We start from the raw sequence: 18,772 nt of genomic DNA on the forward strand, positions 1-18,772 counted from the left end.
TGTTAATGAAAAGGCCCTTCAACCCTCAGGTTTCCACTAAGTTGCCCTGAGTGACCTCTTATCTCATTTCCTGTGGCATTAAGGGCATTGCTAGTTTCCCAAGAATCCTCGGTATTTTTAGCAGCCCCGTCAACGCCGGTCATCTTATGTTGGTGTCCCCAGACCTGCTGGCAGTATGGACTCAGAGTTGGGAAACCGAGTCCCCAGGTCCTCCTCTGGTTGAACAATTCTGAAAGTGTAAAAGGGAAAGTGTTAGTTGCTCAGTTGTGTCTGACTCTTTGTGACCCCATGGACTGTAACCCGCCAGGCTCCTCTGTCCATGGAATCTCCAAGCACGAATACTAGAGTGGGTTGCCATACCCTTCTCCAGGGGATCTTCCTGACCCAGGGATTGAATCTGGTTCTCCTGCATTGTGGGCAGATTCTTTACCACCTGAGCCACCAGGGGAGCCAACTCTGAAGCCAGCCAGATCTCTTTCCTCTCTACTGTGCCCCAAAGATACAAGACAACTTCAGTAGAACTTGGGCTCGGAGACCTAGAAGGACATTGGGGCAGATTCGGGCTGGCTGCAGAGATACTTGGAGTGAGGTTGATGGGCTGAGAACCTGTGCACATGCTGGCCTCTGTGGGGCTCATTGGCTGTGCTCTGCGGCTTGACTGCTGCTGCTGCTAAGTCGCTTCAGTCATGTCCGACTCTGTGCCACCCCATAGACGGCAGCCCACCAGGCTCCCCTGTCCCTGGGATTCTCCAGGCAAGAACACTGGAGCGGGTTGCCATTGCCTTCTCCAATGCATGAAAATGAAAAGTGAAAGTGAAGTCACTCAGTCATGTCCAACCCTTCATGACCCCATGGACTGCAGCCTGCCAGGCTCCTCCATCCATAGGATTTTCCAGGCAAGAGTACTGGAGTGGGGTGCCACTGCTTGACTGCAGCGTCCCCCTTTACTAAGTACGGTGCACCTGCCTCTCCCCAGAACCAACCCCAGTACAGAACTTTGGCTCTTTGGAAGCCATGTAGCCAAGCAGGACTGCTGATTAGAACAGTCTGGCTCTAAAGAGGTTACTAGACATTTGAGCTTCAGCTTCTTCCCTGTCTCACAACACATACAAATATTAGCTCAAATTGGATCAAAGACCTATTGTAAGAGCTAAAACCACAAAACTCTTGCAAGAAAAAGCCACAAATCTATGTGACCTTGGATTAGATATGACACCAAAGGCACAAGCAATGAAAAATAATTTGGACATCATCAAAATTAAAACTGTTGTGTTTCAAAGGACAAAAAGTGAAAAGACAATCCACAGAATGAGAACTTTTTTGAATTACAGACCTGATAAAGGATTTGTATCTAGAATATATAAAGAATGATTAAAATTCGATTTAAAAGACAAATAGCCTAATTAAAAAATGGACAAAGTATCTCAATACACATTTCTCCAAAGAAGATATATGAATAGTTAATAAACACATGGAAAGATGCTCAACATCATTAACCATCACAGAAATGCAAATCAAAACTACAATGAGGTACCACTTCACAGCCTCTAGGATAACTGTAATAAAAAGGACAGATAATGACTAATGTAAGGATTTGGAGAAGTTGTAATCCTCATACACTGCTGTTGGGAATGTAAAATGATGCAGATGCTTTGGAAGACAATCTGGCAGTTCCTCAAAAGGCTAAACATAGTGTTACCATGAAGTGAAAGTGTGTTGGTCCTTCAGTCGTGTCCGACTCTTTGCGACCCAGTGGTCTGTAGCCTGCCACTCTCCTCTGTCCATGGAATTCTCCAGGCTAGAATATTGGAGTGGGTTGCCATTTTCTTCTCTCTATGACCCAGAAATCCCACTCCTAGGTATATGTGATTGAGAGAAATTAAAACAGAAACTTAGACAGGAGTGTTCACAATATCTCAAAAATGGAAACAACCCAAATGTCTATTAGCTGATGAATGGATAAATGAAACATGCCATATCCATATCATGGAATATTATTTGGCCATAAAAAGGGATAAAGTACATACCACAGCGTGGATGGACTGTGCAAATGTTACGTGAAAGAAGCCTGTCAGAAAAGACCACATGTTGCGTGAGTCCATTGTTATGAGATGTCTAGAAGAGGCAAATCTATAGACAAGAAGGAGAACTGGTTCCCTGGTGCCTGAGGTCGGGGGAGATGGGAGAACTCGGGTTGATGGCTCAAAGGTTTCTTTTGGGGATGGTGAGAATGCTGTCAAGTTAATTGTGATGGCTGCACAATTTTGTGAATCTGCTCAAAGCAATTGAACTGTGCACTTTAAGTGGGCTGAATTGTATGGTATGTGTGAATTTTATCTCAAAGCTATTATAAAAATGGGCAAGCGTAATATCTGCCTCACTTGGGTACAGAGAGGATTAAAAGGGATGATGTATGTTAATCGTGTAGCATGTGTGATGCGGTGATGCCACAGCCATGATGCCACACAGCACGTATCGATGCTCCAGAATTAGTAGCTATGGTGATTAATACTCCCCCACCGCCCCTTTTAGGCCAATAGTGGTGAAAAAGCCAGGGTCTGGTGAGGGATGTTTTCTCCTCTCTTTCTTTTGTTGCTAGTGGCCCTGCAGAAGCAATGGGAGCAGCCTGGCAGGGTTTTGTATGGAACTTGGGAGGAAATATGGCTAATCCTGCTTACTTATTAGCATCCCCTGGAGAGTGTTTAAAAAAAAATTACTGAAATTCATCCCAGTGATTCTAGCTCAGTTGGTCTGGGTGGGGCCGGCAGGTGGTTCTAATCTGTAGCCATTTATTGAAACCCATGTTACCTTATAAACCAGCCCAGGTCTTTGAAGGAGTAAGGACATTTGCCTTCAGGACACAAGGATCACATGAGCAGTGGATTTTATGGTTTGAAAACTGCTTTACATAGATTATCTCCTTTGATCTCTTCAAAAACCTTATGAGGTAGATGTTTTTTTAGTACCACTAGTTGTTAGGGAACCAGCGGCTCAGAGAGATTAACTTGCCAGAGTCTCATTTTTAAAGCATAATTTTATCTAATCTTTTTTTTTTTGTTTGTTTAAAAGCAAGTCCTACACCCATGCTCATACCTGTTAGTGATCAAATCTGACACTTTGGAGAGCACTGCCAAGGTGGCATCTGGTGCCAGGTGGGTCTGTTTTGTTCAGAAGAAAGCTCTTTCTGCTACTTCTCTTTACTGCTGAGCCCTGAGAGTGCGGGGCAAGCTGGAAAACCATTATTTATGTATGTATGTGTGTGAGTATCTATATAACACATACACACCCGTTTGCAACTACCGATCTGGGTGTGCAGGGGAAACATAAGACAGGAATAATTTGGATCCTGAAGCTATCAGAAACCTGCAACTTTCCCCCATAACCTCTGAGTTAAAGATTTTGCATCAACCAGAACTCATCTTTATATTCTTATTGAATGACTCTAATAAGTATATGATACAATTTGAGCCCCTTAATAAAATACCACCTTTATCTTTTTAGTATATCGTTGTTGTTGTTGTTTTTGTTCAGTTGCTAAGTGTTGTCCAACTGTTTGTGACCCCATGAACTGCGGCACACCAGGCTTCCTTGTCCTTCACTATCTCCCGGGGTTTGCTCAAACTCATGTCCATTGAGTCAGTGATGCCATCCAGCTTTCTCATCCTCTGTTGTCCCCTTCTCCTCCTTCCTTCGATCTTTCCCGGCATCAGAGTCTTTTCCAATGAGTCAGCACTATTCAAAATCAGGCGCGCAGACCCAGTGGCATCTGGGAGTATGTGAAAAGCACAGACTCCTGAGTCTCACCCTAAAACTACTAAAGCAGACTGTCTAGAGGGTGGAGCCCTTGAATCTGTGATATCAGAAGCCCTCCAGTAGGTTCTGGTGTTCTCAGAACTGAACATTGCTTCCAGCTCTGACTGGTGATGGTTCTCTTGAAGGGGTACAAGGGCTTGAGGCCACATTTTTCTCTAAACCTACCTCAAGTTTCCTGGAAGAACCTGCATGCCATCATGTAGTATCTGAGTCTGTGTAAGGCAGGGTTGTTCTCTGAGTCTGCAAAAACCTTAGCATTTCCAAAGCAGTTATTTCCAGGTCTTGAGATGCTCTTGCTGCCAGTATTCACACCCAAAGGGACTTCCCAATTAATTAAGCTGCTGAGCTTGTCAATAGGCCAGCTCCTTTATTGTTGTAGAAGGGAGAGAATCAGATACACTGTTCTGATGCCAAAGGAGCCTTCACTTGCTGTATCTGGCCCAGAGTTCTCAGCAGCTCTGGTCTGAGAACTGGCGGGGGTGGGGGTGGGGGGCTCTCTGCCCCCGTCATCTGTCTAGATGCTACGAAGCCCCTCCTTCTCCCGCTATGAACTTTAACTGCAACCATTTCATTGCATAAGTCATGCATGGTGAAATCACCCTTCCATGCTCCAGGCCAGGCATCCCTGGTTGTGAGTTCCTTTGACCACTGTCATGTGGATGGGATTTTTATTAGCTGGCTTTCTGCTCCCTCAAAGTAGAGGTCTTCATTTCACTCAGTGATTTGTTATCTGTGCCTCATATCTGAAAGAAATTGGCTGAAATCTGTATTTCAGCGGTACACCCTGCATACAGATTAAACAGAACTGTGTTGGTGGAGAATAATTAAGCCAAGGACCTTGTTTTTCACCTTCATGATGAAAGACAAATGACTTCCAACGCTTTAATAGGATGATGCCACTTGAAATGTTCTTCTACTTTGGCCAACTCGGGACTTTCAGAACAGACCTGTTCATAAATATTCCTTGCAACAGCTGCATTTTCGTTTAATTATAGACTGTCATTGAGTCACTTGCAGGGGCTCTTGTCTCTATTTTTTTTTTTTTTTTGCCCTGTGCAATCAAGGTATTACACAGCTTGTTGTTGTTGCTGTTGTTAAAGACCCAGTTTCTATTGTATGATTAACTCTTTTTGTGAAGAAAATGGATTTTTTTCCCTGTCAGGTATATTCTGCTTCTGACCATTCTTTTGGGGGTGGGGAGAATCTCATATGTGGAAGCCACTATTTCTCTCCTTTTCTCATCTTTTTGAAGTGAGTGTCAATTGGGCAAGAAAACAGATTGATTGCCTAGTGGGGAACCAAACCTCCCTAAACCATAAATATGAAACAGGCCTGGGGTAGACAGATTTCAACCAAAAAAGAGCCATCATTCTTCAAATAGCTCTTGTCCGCGAAAAGATTTCCCGGCAACCTTTGTCCCTTTTCTCTTCCTCTGCCTGAGCCAAGGTGATTTTTGCCTCTATCTCCCAGCCTCCCCCTCACTTTCACAGTAACAGAGTTTGCCCTTCGCTCAGCAGGGCCATCCACAGATGGGTGCCACCCTGCCCAGCCGGCTATTTCAGGCTTTGTTCCAAACACAGTGCTGCCTTTTCTTAGCAGTGGAAACAGGCTGTTCTCCACTGCTTTTGAGAGAATGACCCTTTCCTACTCTGTGCATATAAACCAGCCTCAGGCCTTGGGTGGCCTATTTTTTTAGAGGTTCTCTTAACCCTGGAGAAGGTTTTGACTGAGGCCCATGAGGCAGGGATTATGAGATGCTTCGTCTTACTGAGATGCAAGACCTCAGAGAAGTCTGTTTGATTGGATCCTCCATGGCTCTAAGGCAACAAGAAGCATAGGAGCGGGCTTTCATTCCCTAAGGGAGGTATTCCCTGCTTCTTTCCAGAAAGCAGTGGGGTTCTGGGTGGTCTCACCACTGTCTGACCCAGAGACCTGCGTGGACTCACTCTGCTTTCCTAAACTTGAGTTTCCAGGCCTTCGGATGCGGCAGGAATCAAGAATCTCTAGGTCTTCTTAGTTCCAGAACCTCAGGATGAAGGGTAGCTTCTTGCAGCCGTTGCTGCTCCCCGCGCTTTCCTGCAGAGGCCCAGTGCCCTGAGCAGTCGCCTCTCCACCTGCGCTCACCCCCAGCCAGGAGAGCCGAGTGCAGCGAATTGGCAGGTGCAGCCGTTGCCTCTGCCAGCTCCTGTTCAGAGCCTTCACCTGGTGGTTGGCTGGGCTGGAGCTTTGAGTGAGCATGGCATCCAGATGTGTGGGTTTGCTTATAGGTGAAAGTGTTGGATTACAGCCTGACACTGGGGGCAGTTGGAAAGAGCACTGGGTTGGGAGTCAGGAGTCCTGGGTTCTTGTCCAGGTCCCCAGCCCTGGGGATCAGGCCTCCCTTAAGCAAACATTTATTGAGTGCTACTGATGGCCATAAACTCTACAAGGTGCGGGGCACACAGAAGTCAAAAAAGTACGGACTTTGCCCTCACGGAACTCCCATTTTAGTGGAGGCAGAAACTGGGGCTAGAATACAGCACAGTAGAGGCCAGGATAAACTCAAAGTTCTATGGAAGGCCAGAGCAGAGAAAACACCTCCCCAATTTGGAGGGGATGAAAATCAGGGAGGACTTCCTGTAGGAGGTCACGCTTGAACTGAATGTACAGCAATGAAAGTAAACCAAGGGGACAGCAGAGGCAAAGGCATGAGGCCAGGGAAGTGTGAGGTATAGTAGAAGCTCAGTGTTGTAGGACCAGGGTGTGTAGGATGGGGATAGATGGGAGGTGAGACCAGGGCAGGTGGGGCCAAGTCACTGGGTGCCTTGTTGAGTGTATTAAGGAGCTTGGGCTTTATCCTGAGGGTAATGAGGAGCCCCTGAAGGTCAGCAACTGGATCAGATTTGCATTTTAGAAACTTCCCTCCAATGGCTGGAGTAGAGGATGGTTGTACACGGTCAGGAGGCCTCCCGGGAGGTGGAGCAGAAGAGAGAGAGATGGAGAGACAGAGAAACAGAGACAGAGAGAAGAGAGAAAGCCTGGAAAGTGGCAGGGGGGTAGGGAGTGGAAAGCAAATCTGAGGACGATGTAGGATGTAGAACTGGATGGCTTGTCTGGTCAAAACTGGAGACACGGGGAGGGACCGGTGAGGGGATGAGGCCTGTAAATGGGTGGGCAGTGGTGCCAGCTAGGGTGGAGAAGAGAAGATGAAGCCACCAGTTGAGGACAGTCTGGATCGAGCATCCAGCGGACAGTGGATGTTTTGCCCTGAAAATAAAGACTTGGTTGGCATCCGAGAAGAGGTGGTGGCTGAAACCACTCAGTGCGTACAGAGGGTCCTGGGCAGGAGGGTGGGGAGGGCCCGCAGCCCCTGGCTCCGAGCAGCTATGTTTATGTGGGAGAATGTCTGGTATGTTTGGTATCTGGGTGTTTACTTCCCAGGGTGCTCGTGGGTCCCTGGTGTTGAAATGTGGCTCCTCCACGGAAGGGGGAGGTTCCCAGCGGGCCCCAGCCAGGGCTCGACTTGGAGGCATGAGGGCAGTCACTCAGGCCTGCCCACTGATAACGTGCATGCCCTGAAGCACCCCCACCCTGCAGTCGTCCGCCAGGGCTCCTTTTATGCCAGGTTATCTCTGTGTGGGAGGTGGGCCTGGGGCAGCACTGGCTTCACCTAGGAAGACAGAGAAGCTGGCATTTTCAGAGCCCTTCCTGTGTCCCTGGCTCTGGGCTGGGACTGAAGGCCTCATGGCGACCCTGGGCAGCAAGGCTCAGTGCCCTTCTTGTACAAGTGATGCTCAGAGAGGCTGAGTGACTTGCCCTGGAGCACTTTTTAAAAAAAGTTTTATAGAAAAATTTATTCAACATGCAACATTTTCCAGCAAAAAAGACAATATACAGGAAGAGTTGGTGTACAGAGCCGCTAGGGTGGACCCAGGCCTCTCAGACCCCAAAGTTCATGCTGACAACCTTGATGCCCCAAGTCTCAGGTAAGCCTACCTCTCTCTGCCTGGGAGACAGTTTTCAGTCCGAGACAAGTCTTTCAGCCCTTCACTACTCTGCTTAGCACTGGGGGTTTGACTTGATTTTTCCCTCTCGGTTTCTGCTGGGCACCTGCTTCATTGTCCTTTTCTTTATTGTTTTGTCAATGTGAGAGTTTCTGTGTTGGCTGTGCCTGGGGTTACCAAGTGTCATTGCTCTTTCTCATCCTGTCTCTTTGCGGGTCTGCAAGATACATATTTGGAAATGCTTATGAAATGTCAGGATTCAAAATCACATCTGGGTGACTTGCCACCGTGTGAGAGCCACGTGGCTGGCAGACGGGGCCTGAGAGTCATGACTGGAGGGGGGTGGGCCCCCCTCCTGTAAACTATGCTGCTTTCGTGCTACATTCTCGTGTTAATTGCGCAACAAATATGCTTTGCTTAAAAATACCCAGGCAGATATATAAAATAAATAGCCAGTGGGAATTTGCTGCGTGACCCAGGGAGCTCAACCCAGTGCTCTGTGACAACCTGGAGGGGGTGGGTTGGGGAAGGAGATGGGAGAGCGATTCGGGGCGGGGAGGGGAGGGGATACATGTATACCTGTGGCTGATCCATGCTGTTGTATGGCGGAGGCCAACACAATATTATCCTCCAATTAAAGCAATTATCCTTCAATTAAAAAAAAAAAATACCCAGGCAGGAAAAAATAAAACGGTCATTGTCCTCACAGTTAGTTGCTTAATAGTTCCATCCCTGGGCATGGAGCTGAAAGGGTCAGTCCGGGTCTTGTTACCCAGACCACCCGCCCTTCGAAGAGCAGGAGATGCTCAGATCCTGGGCCCCAAAGGCCTGGATTCAAAGCTGTCACTGCCCTTCTGGGCAGCCTTGGTATCTTGATATCAAGTGTGATATCATGAGTTTGTGCATCTGTGAAAGTGAGGAAGATAGTAGGCCTATCCTGGTTGATTTCCTGAGACCATTTAACCCCCGAGGGCCCCAAATCCCCAGGGTTTCCTTCCTGCTGAGGTGACACACCTCTGTTTGCTCAAGAGCTCTTCTGCGTCCAGGCTCTGCCTCTTGCTCAGCTGTTCTAGGAGCATTGCTCCTGGGTAGGCCTTCTCGCCTGGATTCCTGGGGACCACCCTCTGCACACCTGGCATCACCTGACTTCACAAGAGCGGGACCCTGGTGTCCCACCTATCTTTCAGTGGCAAGAGGCAGAAACCTTCTCCAGCTCCCTGCAGGCCAATGGAGGAATTTCCAAGGTAGATTCAGACGTATCCATCACGGACCCCGAGGAGACGAAGCACAGTCAGGCCTCTCTGGGGGTGGAATCAGCATTCCTGTCTGTCTGCTGTCTGTTCCTCTGTCAGTCTGTACCATCGGCCTGTGGCCACGCCTATGTGTTTCTCTCTTTGTGGCTCTGCCCCGTGCCCTCTGTCTCTCTCTCCACCCATCTCGTCTCTCTGGGTTCTCTGTCTTCCTTCTCTGTCTCTACCTTTCTCTGTCTGGAGCTCCCTCTGCCTCTCAGGGTTTGGACAGGATGCGGCAGGCCAGATGCCCAGGGCATGACATTTAAGGAGACACCCACCCTCGGGTGCTGACCCTGCCCTGGCACGAGCTCCAGAGTTGAGCACCTCTTTAAATCTGTGCCCTGGGCTCCTTGCTCACCACACCCTGTCCAGGCTGTGCTTCTCTCACTCTCTCGCCCATTCCCTCCCTCCGCCTCGCTCCTATAGCTGAGTGTCTATTTCTGTCTTGCCGGGTGGTCTCTGCTCATCTCAACACAGCAGCAGCCTGATCCTTCTGCTTCTCTGGGTAGAAATCGATTGCCCAGCCTGCATGCCCCCCGGCCCAGCAGTTTAGTTTCAGATTTCCTGTTGGCAAATACAGCCCAGCTCAGGTCAGCTGCTCATACCACATGCAGTCAGCTAGAGCAGGGGCCAGGGTCGCCCTGGGCCTCCGTGGGGGCTTGAGAACAGGCTGTCTGAGGAGGAACTGCTCAACAGTGAGGGCCTCCTTGGCCGTGATCCGGACCCCCAGGTCTGGCCCTCCAAGGTGGAGGATGGTGCAAGGGCCCCCCCACCCCGCACCCTGCCTCGTCACTGCCAGAACACAGACAGCTTTGTCCTGGGGCCGTCCTGGGAACTGAAGAAACCCAGAGCCAGAACCCAGTTGGAGGACAGGGAATGATCTGCTTGCTCCACCCGCCTGCCCCCTCTCACCCCCACCCCGGCTATGGGTTTTCAAAGTCCTGAAGCTCAAGCTGCCTCCTCCTCAAACATGCTGGATCCTCCAGCTGTGTCTGCAGAAAAAGTCATCATCTCCCGTTCAGGGTTCCGGTTTTAGGTGTTGGAGCTGTGTGCGGTGAAAACACGGCGCTGTCTCTCACCCACGCGGGACCAGATGCCTAGAAGATCCGGGGAGCGTCTAGGAGAAGGCAGCGGTCTCAAACCTGGGGAGGAAAGAAAGCCTGGGGGAGGGCTGAGCTGGTCTCCAAACAGCTCCAGGCAGAGGGCACAGCCCATGCAGGCCTGGCGAAAGGAGCCCGTGGGGACAGAGGGGGCCCGAGGGCACTGCCCATCCCTTGTCTTCCTTCCACCCTTGTCTTCCTTCCACCTTTGTCTTCCTTCCAGCAGGAACTCAGCGTCTCTTTTCTCCGAGCCCTCTGGGGGGCTCTTAAAGAGCCGCAGGGGGGCTGGGGGAAGATGCAGCACAGTTTCAAAGGGGAAAGTGTGGCGAAGGGGCTGTGCGGCCATTTCTTGCTTTCTTGGTTCATGTAAGCCAAGGCAGGACACAGGCATGGGGAAGGCCCAGGCATGGGCTTGGAAGCCGGCGGTGCTGCGGGTGCCGGGGTTTGGGGCTTGAGTACACACAGCCTGATGCTTTCAGGTCCTGCTTGGGATTCATGCACTCGCCACAGCCATAGGGGCTTCCCTGATAGCTCAGTTGGCAAAGAATCTGCCTGCAATGCAGGAGACCCCGGTTCAATTCCTGGGTCTGGAAGATCTGCTGGAGAAGGGATAGGCTACCCACTCCAGTATTCTTGGGCTTCCCTTGTGGCTCAGCTGGTAAAGAATCTGCCTGCAATGCCGGAGGCCTGGGTTCGATCCTTGGGTTGGGAGGATCCCCTGGAGAAGGGAAAGGCTACCCACTCCAGTATTCTGGCCTGGAGAATTCCATGAACTATACGGTCACAAAGAGCTGGACATGACTGAGCCACTTTCACTTTCTTTCACTTTCACAGCCATAGGCGGCCTGCACCCTGAATCCTGACTCCGTCTTCAGGCCAGTGTGTTTCTGGGGAAGGCAGCACCCAATTCCCAAGCTTTGCTGGCCTCCTGCAGGCAGAGAGATGAGGCCATCTCTGGCGGAGAAGGCTCCTTAGAAGCCCTAGAGCAAAGGTTATGCGGATACAGGCAATAAATCACTTTTGTAATTATAGAATTCAAGCCTGTGGCATCTTTCTCTCGAATCTTTTATTCCATTCATTCATTTGACTAACATTCACTGCGCCCCTCCTAAGTGCCATGTTCTGTGCCAGATACTGGGGTTACCCAGGTACTCCATCCTCCAGACTAGCAGGGAAGGCAGCTACCTACAGAAGCTGAGAATTATGGTGGGGTGTGATGGAGGTTCTTCCAGCAGGGAACTCAAAGGGCTGTAGCACTGAAAAAGCAGTTAATTCTTTTTCTTTTTTTTTTTAAGCCAGACTTTAGACTTTTTATTTTGTACTGGGGTATAGCTGATTAACAATGTTGTGGTAGTTTCAGGTAAACAGCAAAGGGACTCAGCCATACAGATACTTGTATCCATTCTCTCCAAAACTCCCATTCCATCCAGGCTGGCACATATCATTGAGCAGGGTACTATGTGCTACACAATAGGTCCTTATTGGTTATCCATTTTACATATATCAGGGTACACATGACCATCCCAAAGTCACTAACTACCTTTATCTGCTGGGTACCATAAGTTCGTTTTCTAAGTCTGTGAGTCTTTCTATTTTGTAAGTAAGTTCATTTGTATCATTTCTTTTTAGATTCCACATGTAACGGATGGCATATGATATTTCTCCTTGTCTGACTTACTTCACTCAGTATGACACTCTCTATGTCCATCCGTGAGGCTACAAATGGCATTATTCCATTCTTTTTAATGGCTGAGTAATATTCCATTGTATATATGTACCACATCTTTATCCATTCTTCTGTCGATGGACATTTAGGTTGCTTACATGTCTTGGCTCCCTGGAGGAGAGCGTGGCAACCCACTCTGGTATTTTTGCCTAGAGAATCCCACGGACAGAGCCTGGTGGGCTACCATCTATAGGGTTGCAAAGAGTTGGACATGACTGAAGCAGCTGCGAACAGCACAGCACAGCATGTCTTGGCTATCACAGACAGTGGAAAAAGCAGTTCATCTGGGGAGTCAAGGGAGCCTTCCTGGAGGAGGTGACATTTTCTCTTGCATGTTGAAAGAGTTAACCAATAGGAAAGGAAGGTTATCTCAGGAGGGCCTGGCAGACTTGGAGAAGGTGAGACATTTGGAGTCTAGGATGGGGGTAGGAGGGGACCAATGTACCTGCAGAGGGCAGGAGGAGCAGCCCCCCATCTGGGTGTCATCCTGGCTCAACCGATCTCTTAAACTTCCAGCGTTGAGCCTCTTTGCATCTGCTGCTAGTGCAGCTTCCTTTGGCCTCCAACTTTATGTAGGATGAGGCCCTGCACAGGGGTGGGGGAGGGAGCTGGCTCTTGGGGGACAGAGGCTGTATCTCCCAGGCTCTGCCAGAACCCCAGAGTTGCTCTGGGGGAGGGGCTGGAGGCCCTGCATGCCTGGTACGGCCCAGGTTGCACACATCACCTTGGCAGTTTGTGGGCAAACCCTCTCGGCCGAGGGGAGGTTGCACTGCCAGCCACTTCCTCCAGTTCCTTCCCTCTGCCTGTCGTCACGGTTACCTTGGCCTTGTTGGGGGTGAGGTAGAGGTTGGGCGGAATCAACTTTGTCCGGGTTTCTATTTCCCCAGATGCGGGTCAGCCAGAGGAGCTGTCACTTCTGGTTCGGTTTCAAAGGAGGCCAAGGGGCTGGGAGGTGCTTGGGTGTGGCCATGTTGACAGGGCACCTCTCCAGCCAGCCTCCCAGGCCGGGAGGGCGTGGGTCAGGGAGAAGCTCCAAGGTGGTGAACCAGGAGACGAGGCAGCCCCTGCCAGGGCCTGTGCTGGGGGCCTTGGGTGCTGGTCTCCGGCTCACCCCTCGGTCCTGAGCTCCTAGAGCATGCCGGGAATGCAGGCAGAAAGGCTGTTTATTTTCCTGGCCTGCAGCCCTTTCGGGCCGAGACCTTGTTCCAGGCCTCAGGCTGCCAGAAGCACCCCCACTGGCTCCAGAAGTGAGAGGGTTGGCAGGCCCAGGGCCGCCTGACGACTTCTCCAGTGGCCTCGGACTCTGGGCCGTGTCCAGCCCGGCCCATCTTGTGTGTCCTCCAGAATCACCTAGTGGGCAGTGGACTGCGAAAGGCTTCATGTCCAACTGATCCTGATGGGCTGGGGTTGTGGTCAAGATCAGGGAGGGTGAAATCAGAGAAATCGGAGTGGGAAGCCTGACTCTACCATCTCCTCGCTGGAGGGCCTTGGGCAAACTGAGCGGGTGAACCTTAGTCTCACTGTCTGTGAAATGGGGCAGTCATAGAACTTCCTCATCAGACTGTGAGTGTGAGGATTATAAGACCTATGTTGAAAGCATTGAACAAAGAAGGTAACAGATGGCAGCTCTTGTTATTATTAATAATATCAAACAGTAATAACCACAGCTCTGAAAGTCCATAATGGTGGGCAGCGAGCCTCTTCTTTCCCATTCAGTGGGCCCTATTTCACACATGATAAGGTTCCTAGTGTGTGTGTGAAAGTCACTTAGTCGTGTCCGACTGTTTGCGACCCCATGAACTATACCCAGGCTCCTCTGTTTGTGGGCTTCTCCAGGCTAGAATACTAGAGTGGGTAGCTGTTCCCTTCTCCAGGGGATCTTCCCAACAGGGATCGAACCCAGGTCTCCCACATTGCAGGCGGATTCTTTACCAACTGAGCCACCAGGGAAGTAAGTCTAGAGACTCAGAAACCTCCTCTGCCTATGTCCTGAGAAGGGCACTTTGTGGAGCCCCTGGGATCTTGGGGTGCAAGTGGGTATCCTGGAGAAAGAAAATGCAGAGGCAGTGTGCATGTGTGATCAGTTGCTCAGTCGTGTCTGACTCTTTGCCACCCCAGGGACTGTAGCCCACCAGGCTCCTTGGTCCATGGAATTCTCCAGGCAAGAAATACTGGTGTGGGTTGCCGTTTCCTTCCCCAGTGCATAGGCAGAGGGAAGGACGAACCTGGTGAGGGGGTGGGAAGACTGCTCCATCATCAGGAGAGAGAGCTTGAGGGTTCGGAAGCACCCGAGACGGAGGACAGGGAGTGAAAATGGGTGGAACAGAAGGTAAAATCAACACTCATGCTCAAGGTGTTTTGAAAGGAAATGCCTTGGAGCTGCTGGCCTGGAAAACAGTGCCCAGAGGCCTCAGATCAGGCCAGGGAACAGACCGCCTGCTGGGTGTCACCTCTGAGTGAGGCGATCACCAGGCTCTAGGCCTCCTGAACTCTGGCAGAACCCACGTGGCCCTGCCCTCCTGGGGTGCTGGCTCCGCCCCGGGATGCCCACCTGCTCCGCAAGGAGCATCGTTGGGGCCAGCTGGGAACTGCTGCATCCTGTCCGCCGAGAGGCCAGCAGGCTGGCAGGGCGGCTCATTCATGGCGGGATGTGGGTTAGGTTGTCCGTCTGTCCGTCTGTCTGAGTTTCAGGAGGGCAGCCAGCCGCCAGGCTTGCCTCGGTGTCTCATCCGTGGCTCTTTGCCCCCACAGCTAGACGAGGAAGAGGAGCGGAGGAAAAGGCGTCGGGAGAAGAACAAAGTCGCGGCGGCCCGATGCCGGAACAAGAAGAAGGAGCGGACGGAATTTCTGCAGCGGGTGAGGGGGGGCAGCGGCCAGGGTGGGCCCCGGCCTCAACCTTTAGAGGCTTGTGTGCTGGTGGACCGGGAGACAGCATCCCGGGCCTGCGGAATCAGTGCATGCTCACTGGCATCAGCCCAGGTGGCCACAACCCCTCTGTTCCTACCCCCCCACTCCTATCCAGTGCCCCCTCCCTGAACTGAGATGACCCGGGGGGGCAGCCTGATCGCAGGAAGGCCAGAGCCGATGGGAGGAGCCAAGTTCCCCGCCTCCAACTGAGGTTTAGATCCTCGGTGCTGAGGGGCCCAGGGGGCAGGTACTCCCCATGCTGGTGCACCGAGGGCTCCCAAACTTGTCTGGCATGGGTGCAGATGCAGTCAGTGACAGCTCCCTGCACAGGGACAGTGCATGCAGCCATGGGGCGGAAAAACCCTCCTCCTTCAAGTGCAGAAGGCTCTTCCGGCCCTGACTCCCATCAGCCTGGACTCAGTCCCACCAAAGCTGACATCCCCTCCCCCCACCCCCAGCTCTTGGCTGCTGCCTCCAGGACCACAGAGGTCAGCTCTGCACGCCGAGGCCAGTGGAGGGCTGCCTTGCCTCATGGCCCTCAGAGCACGCCCCTGCCCTTTCATTTGGAATGTGTCAAACAGGCATTTGTTCCTTCTTCTGTCCCTTAGGATTTCCCTCCTATTTTTGCTTTTCAGAAATGGTTGATGACTTTGAAGGGACATGACCAAAACGCTAATTGGTCCCAGCTGGTGGTCTCCAGCCTCCCTACTCCCACTCTGTTGTTGGTTTCTAAATACAACAGTGACACTACAGAATAGTAATGTCCTGGGTCAGGCTACCTGCTATGGTGAGCAGCGGTTAACAGTGGCTGCTGACGCTTGTGAAGTGCGGCCCTATGCAAAGCGCAGTGTGTGTTTTATTGGCATCATAGCTGTATGAGGTAGGGGCCTGTGTTATTCTCGGTCTGCTGATGGGGACACTGAGGAAGGCACGGGGGTTAAGTAACTTGCCCAGGTCACTCAGCAACGACCTGGGAGAACTGAGATCCAGCCTGAGGCTAACTTCAGAGCATCTGTCCTCAGCACTCTGCTCTACTGGCTCTCATTCATTCATTCCTGGGTTTGTTCATTCATTCTTTTGCTTGTTTGTTGATTTGTGGACAAGCAGTGTTAAGCATATACTGAGTGCCTGGCCCTGTGCTCGGTGTGCTGGAGACACACCACCTAGGAAGGACGAGTTATGGTCCCTCCTATGGGAGCTGGAGAGACGAGGCCAGGTTGGCCTGGGTTTTCTCTGGAGATTGATGGGTCTGTTCTCACTCTTGCAACAAACAGAGAACAAATCGGAGGTCCCGGGTGCCAGCACCTTGGGGCTGTGCATGCACCTCCGGCTGTGAGTGTCTCAGCAGGGGAACTGTCAGTATAGGCGGGACTTAGACTCAGGAGCTGGAAGCCCCTTGGAAGGGGTGGTGGACCGATGCCAAGAGGGAAGGTTTCAAGATATTTCTAAGACACGGGTCTCACATAAGCCTTTAAGATGGATGGTGTGTCACACACCTCATTTCCAGCCCTGAGAGCCTGTGGAGCTGGGCGGGCCACAGAGGGAACACTCATATTCCACCCCCGCCTTCCAAGGCCTGTCAGCCAGCCAGCAGGCAAGCTGTGCCAAGTGAATGCACACCAGTGACACACTAGTGCCACCAACAGTCAGCACCAGATGAGCAGGCAAGCTGCTCTGCGCATTCCAGTGACACGGGCTGAGCACCTACTGTGTGCCAGGCATTTCCTGGGTCCCGTTTAGTCTCATTCCACTGAGCTAGACCCTGCCGAGCCCCATTTTACCCACGTACTTGTAGCACAGAGAGATCAAGTTCCTTGCCCGAGGTTACTGCTGCCAGTGTGCGGTGGAGTCAGGGTTCATCCATCCGTCCTCAGTGCTGAGTGAGCGCCTGCCACACAGTGGGCCCGCAGGCCATGGCTGTGGGGGCGGCAGGCGGAAAACAGGAATGGGATGTGTGCTGAGCATGAGGTTGGGCAAGCCTTGGGGGGCTGTGAGCACAGTTGGGGGGTGCGGAGCAGGATAGCCGTCCGAGTCGAGACTGCAGAATGACTCCTGATGGACACATAGACCAGGGGCAGGAGCCCACTCGGGGAGGGACAGGGCCGGAGGGGTCCCACGAACAGAAAAAGCACAGGCCAGAGGCCAGGGTGTTGTTTAAGGATGCGGTGATGGGATTGAAAAGAATGCCGGTGTGGCTAGAGTGCAGAGTCCACGGAGAGAAAGGGGCCCAGAGCCTTCATGTGTGGGGTGGTCCTTGTGCCAGCTTGTAGGGGGCAATCCCGCTTTAACTAAGCCTGTTGTCTCGGCCTGGTTATTAAGTGCACCTTCTTTCACTCTCATGCCGTGTCCCCATTAGAATGAAGTGTGCGGTGCTGGAGAGCCTTGGGAGGGTTTCCGGAGGAGAGAGACACACCCTGTTGCTGTGGTTACAGCGAGGGGCGTGGACTAGGAGACCCCCTCCCTCGCACCCAGGGCTGGAGTGGGAAGATGGGTTATATCACTACATTATCCTGGGGGGGAGGAGAAGGCAGCTGTGGACCAAGAGCAGTGCCTGGCCTTGGGGTCTGGGAGGCGGGCCTGTGCAGTTCTGTCAGGGCCCACGCCCAGCCCCCCACCATGCTCCTCTCCTCCCCTCTGACCTTGGAGGCTGAGGCCACGTGTAAGGGTTAGGGCACAAAGGTGGATGGCTGTGCGGACAATCCGTGCCTGATGACATGAGGGATTCTCTTGTCGTTTATTTTTTAATATGTAAAATATATGCAAGGCTCAGAGGTACAAAGGTATATGTATGTGTATGTGCACACACTCGCACACACACACACATGCGTACACACATATGGGCTTCTCAGGTAGCACTGGTGGTAAAGAACCCACCTTCCAATGCAGGAGACGTAAGAGACGCAGATTTGGCCCCTGGGTCAGGAAGATCCCCTGGAGGAGGGCACGGCAACCCACTCCAGTATTGTTGCCCAGAGAATCCCATGGACAGAGGAGCCTGGCAGACTGCAGTCCACAGCATCGCACAGAGTTGGACATGACTGAAGCGAATGAGCACACGTGCATGCATACACACGTATACACGTATATGTACAATGTAAAGAGTCACCCTCCCATCCTTGACCCCTGGGGACTCATATCCAGGCTGGGCGAGTCCTGTGGCATCTCAGACGTCATCTGCCTTGACCAGGCAAGGCCCTGAAGGAGGCAAGAGGCAGGCCTTTGTGTGGGTCAAATCCCTGGCCCTGCAGGCCCAGGGCCACCTGAGCACCTCTGCTGTCCACGGGCAGGAGCAGTGGCTGCTGTGGGGCCGGCCTCTGCAACCCCACTGGGCCGGACACAGTTCCCTGGGAGTGGGCAGCAGTTAACACTGTTGCACGCTCCCTGGCGCACATTGCTCTTCAAGGCCACTCTCTCCTTGATGGCCACAGTGACTCTGGGAGGAGGCAAGGCAGCCACATCCACTGGCTCAGATTCTAAGACTCGGAGAGATTCACACAGTGGCCAAGTCAGAATGGGGACCCAGAGCTTCCTCCGCTGCCTGGCCCTCTGCTCAGGCTCCCCCGGGGGATCTAGTTCACAGCAGCCTAGCTGGCAAGCGGCAGAGTCAAGATTTTAATTCAGACAGGGCTTTGGGGCTTATAAGTCTGCATCAGGCTATTTTTTTCTTAACAGAAAAAAAAATGTTGGAAAGTGGAGCTGTATTTTAAGTGCATTAGGGCAACTTTTAAAAATAAGAGTCAGAGAATCTTCATGCTGAAAGTCACCTGGTCCAATCATATTTTCGGGGGGTGGGGTGGGGTGGGGTGGGGAAATTGAGGCCCAGAGAAGGGAAATGACTTGGTCAAGGGCACACTGCCGGGCTATCCCAGCCCCTCACCCTGTGTTTTCTCTACTGCCTTGACTGACTGCCACGGAGGAGACAGAACCTCCTTCACGTGCATTAATTCCATT

At 51.8% G+C, this 18,772-nt stretch overlaps 1 protein-coding gene across 3 annotated transcripts in view; it reads left to right on the forward strand.

Annotated features, from left to right (window-relative positions):
- Positions 1–18,772, forward strand: part of JDP2 (Jun dimerization protein 2) — a 45,248-nt gene that overhangs the window by 20,979 nt on the left and 5,497 nt on the right. For all 3 annotated transcript variants that reach the window (XM_081509266.1, XM_081509264.1, XM_081509265.1), the window contains exon 3: positions 14,666–14,770. In XM_081509266.1, the coding sequence (XP_081365392.1) occupies positions 14,666–14,770 (105 nt within the window). The remainder of the gene's footprint in view (positions 1–14,665; positions 14,771–18,772) is intronic.

This window comes from Giraffa tippelskirchi, chromosome 7 (assembly GCF_054371585.1).
Source record: "Giraffa tippelskirchi isolate mGirTip1 chromosome 7, T2T-mGirTip1v1.2.pri, whole genome shotgun sequence".
In the NCBI taxonomy this organism is placed as follows: domain Eukaryota; kingdom Metazoa; phylum Chordata; class Mammalia; order Artiodactyla; family Giraffidae; genus Giraffa; species Giraffa tippelskirchi.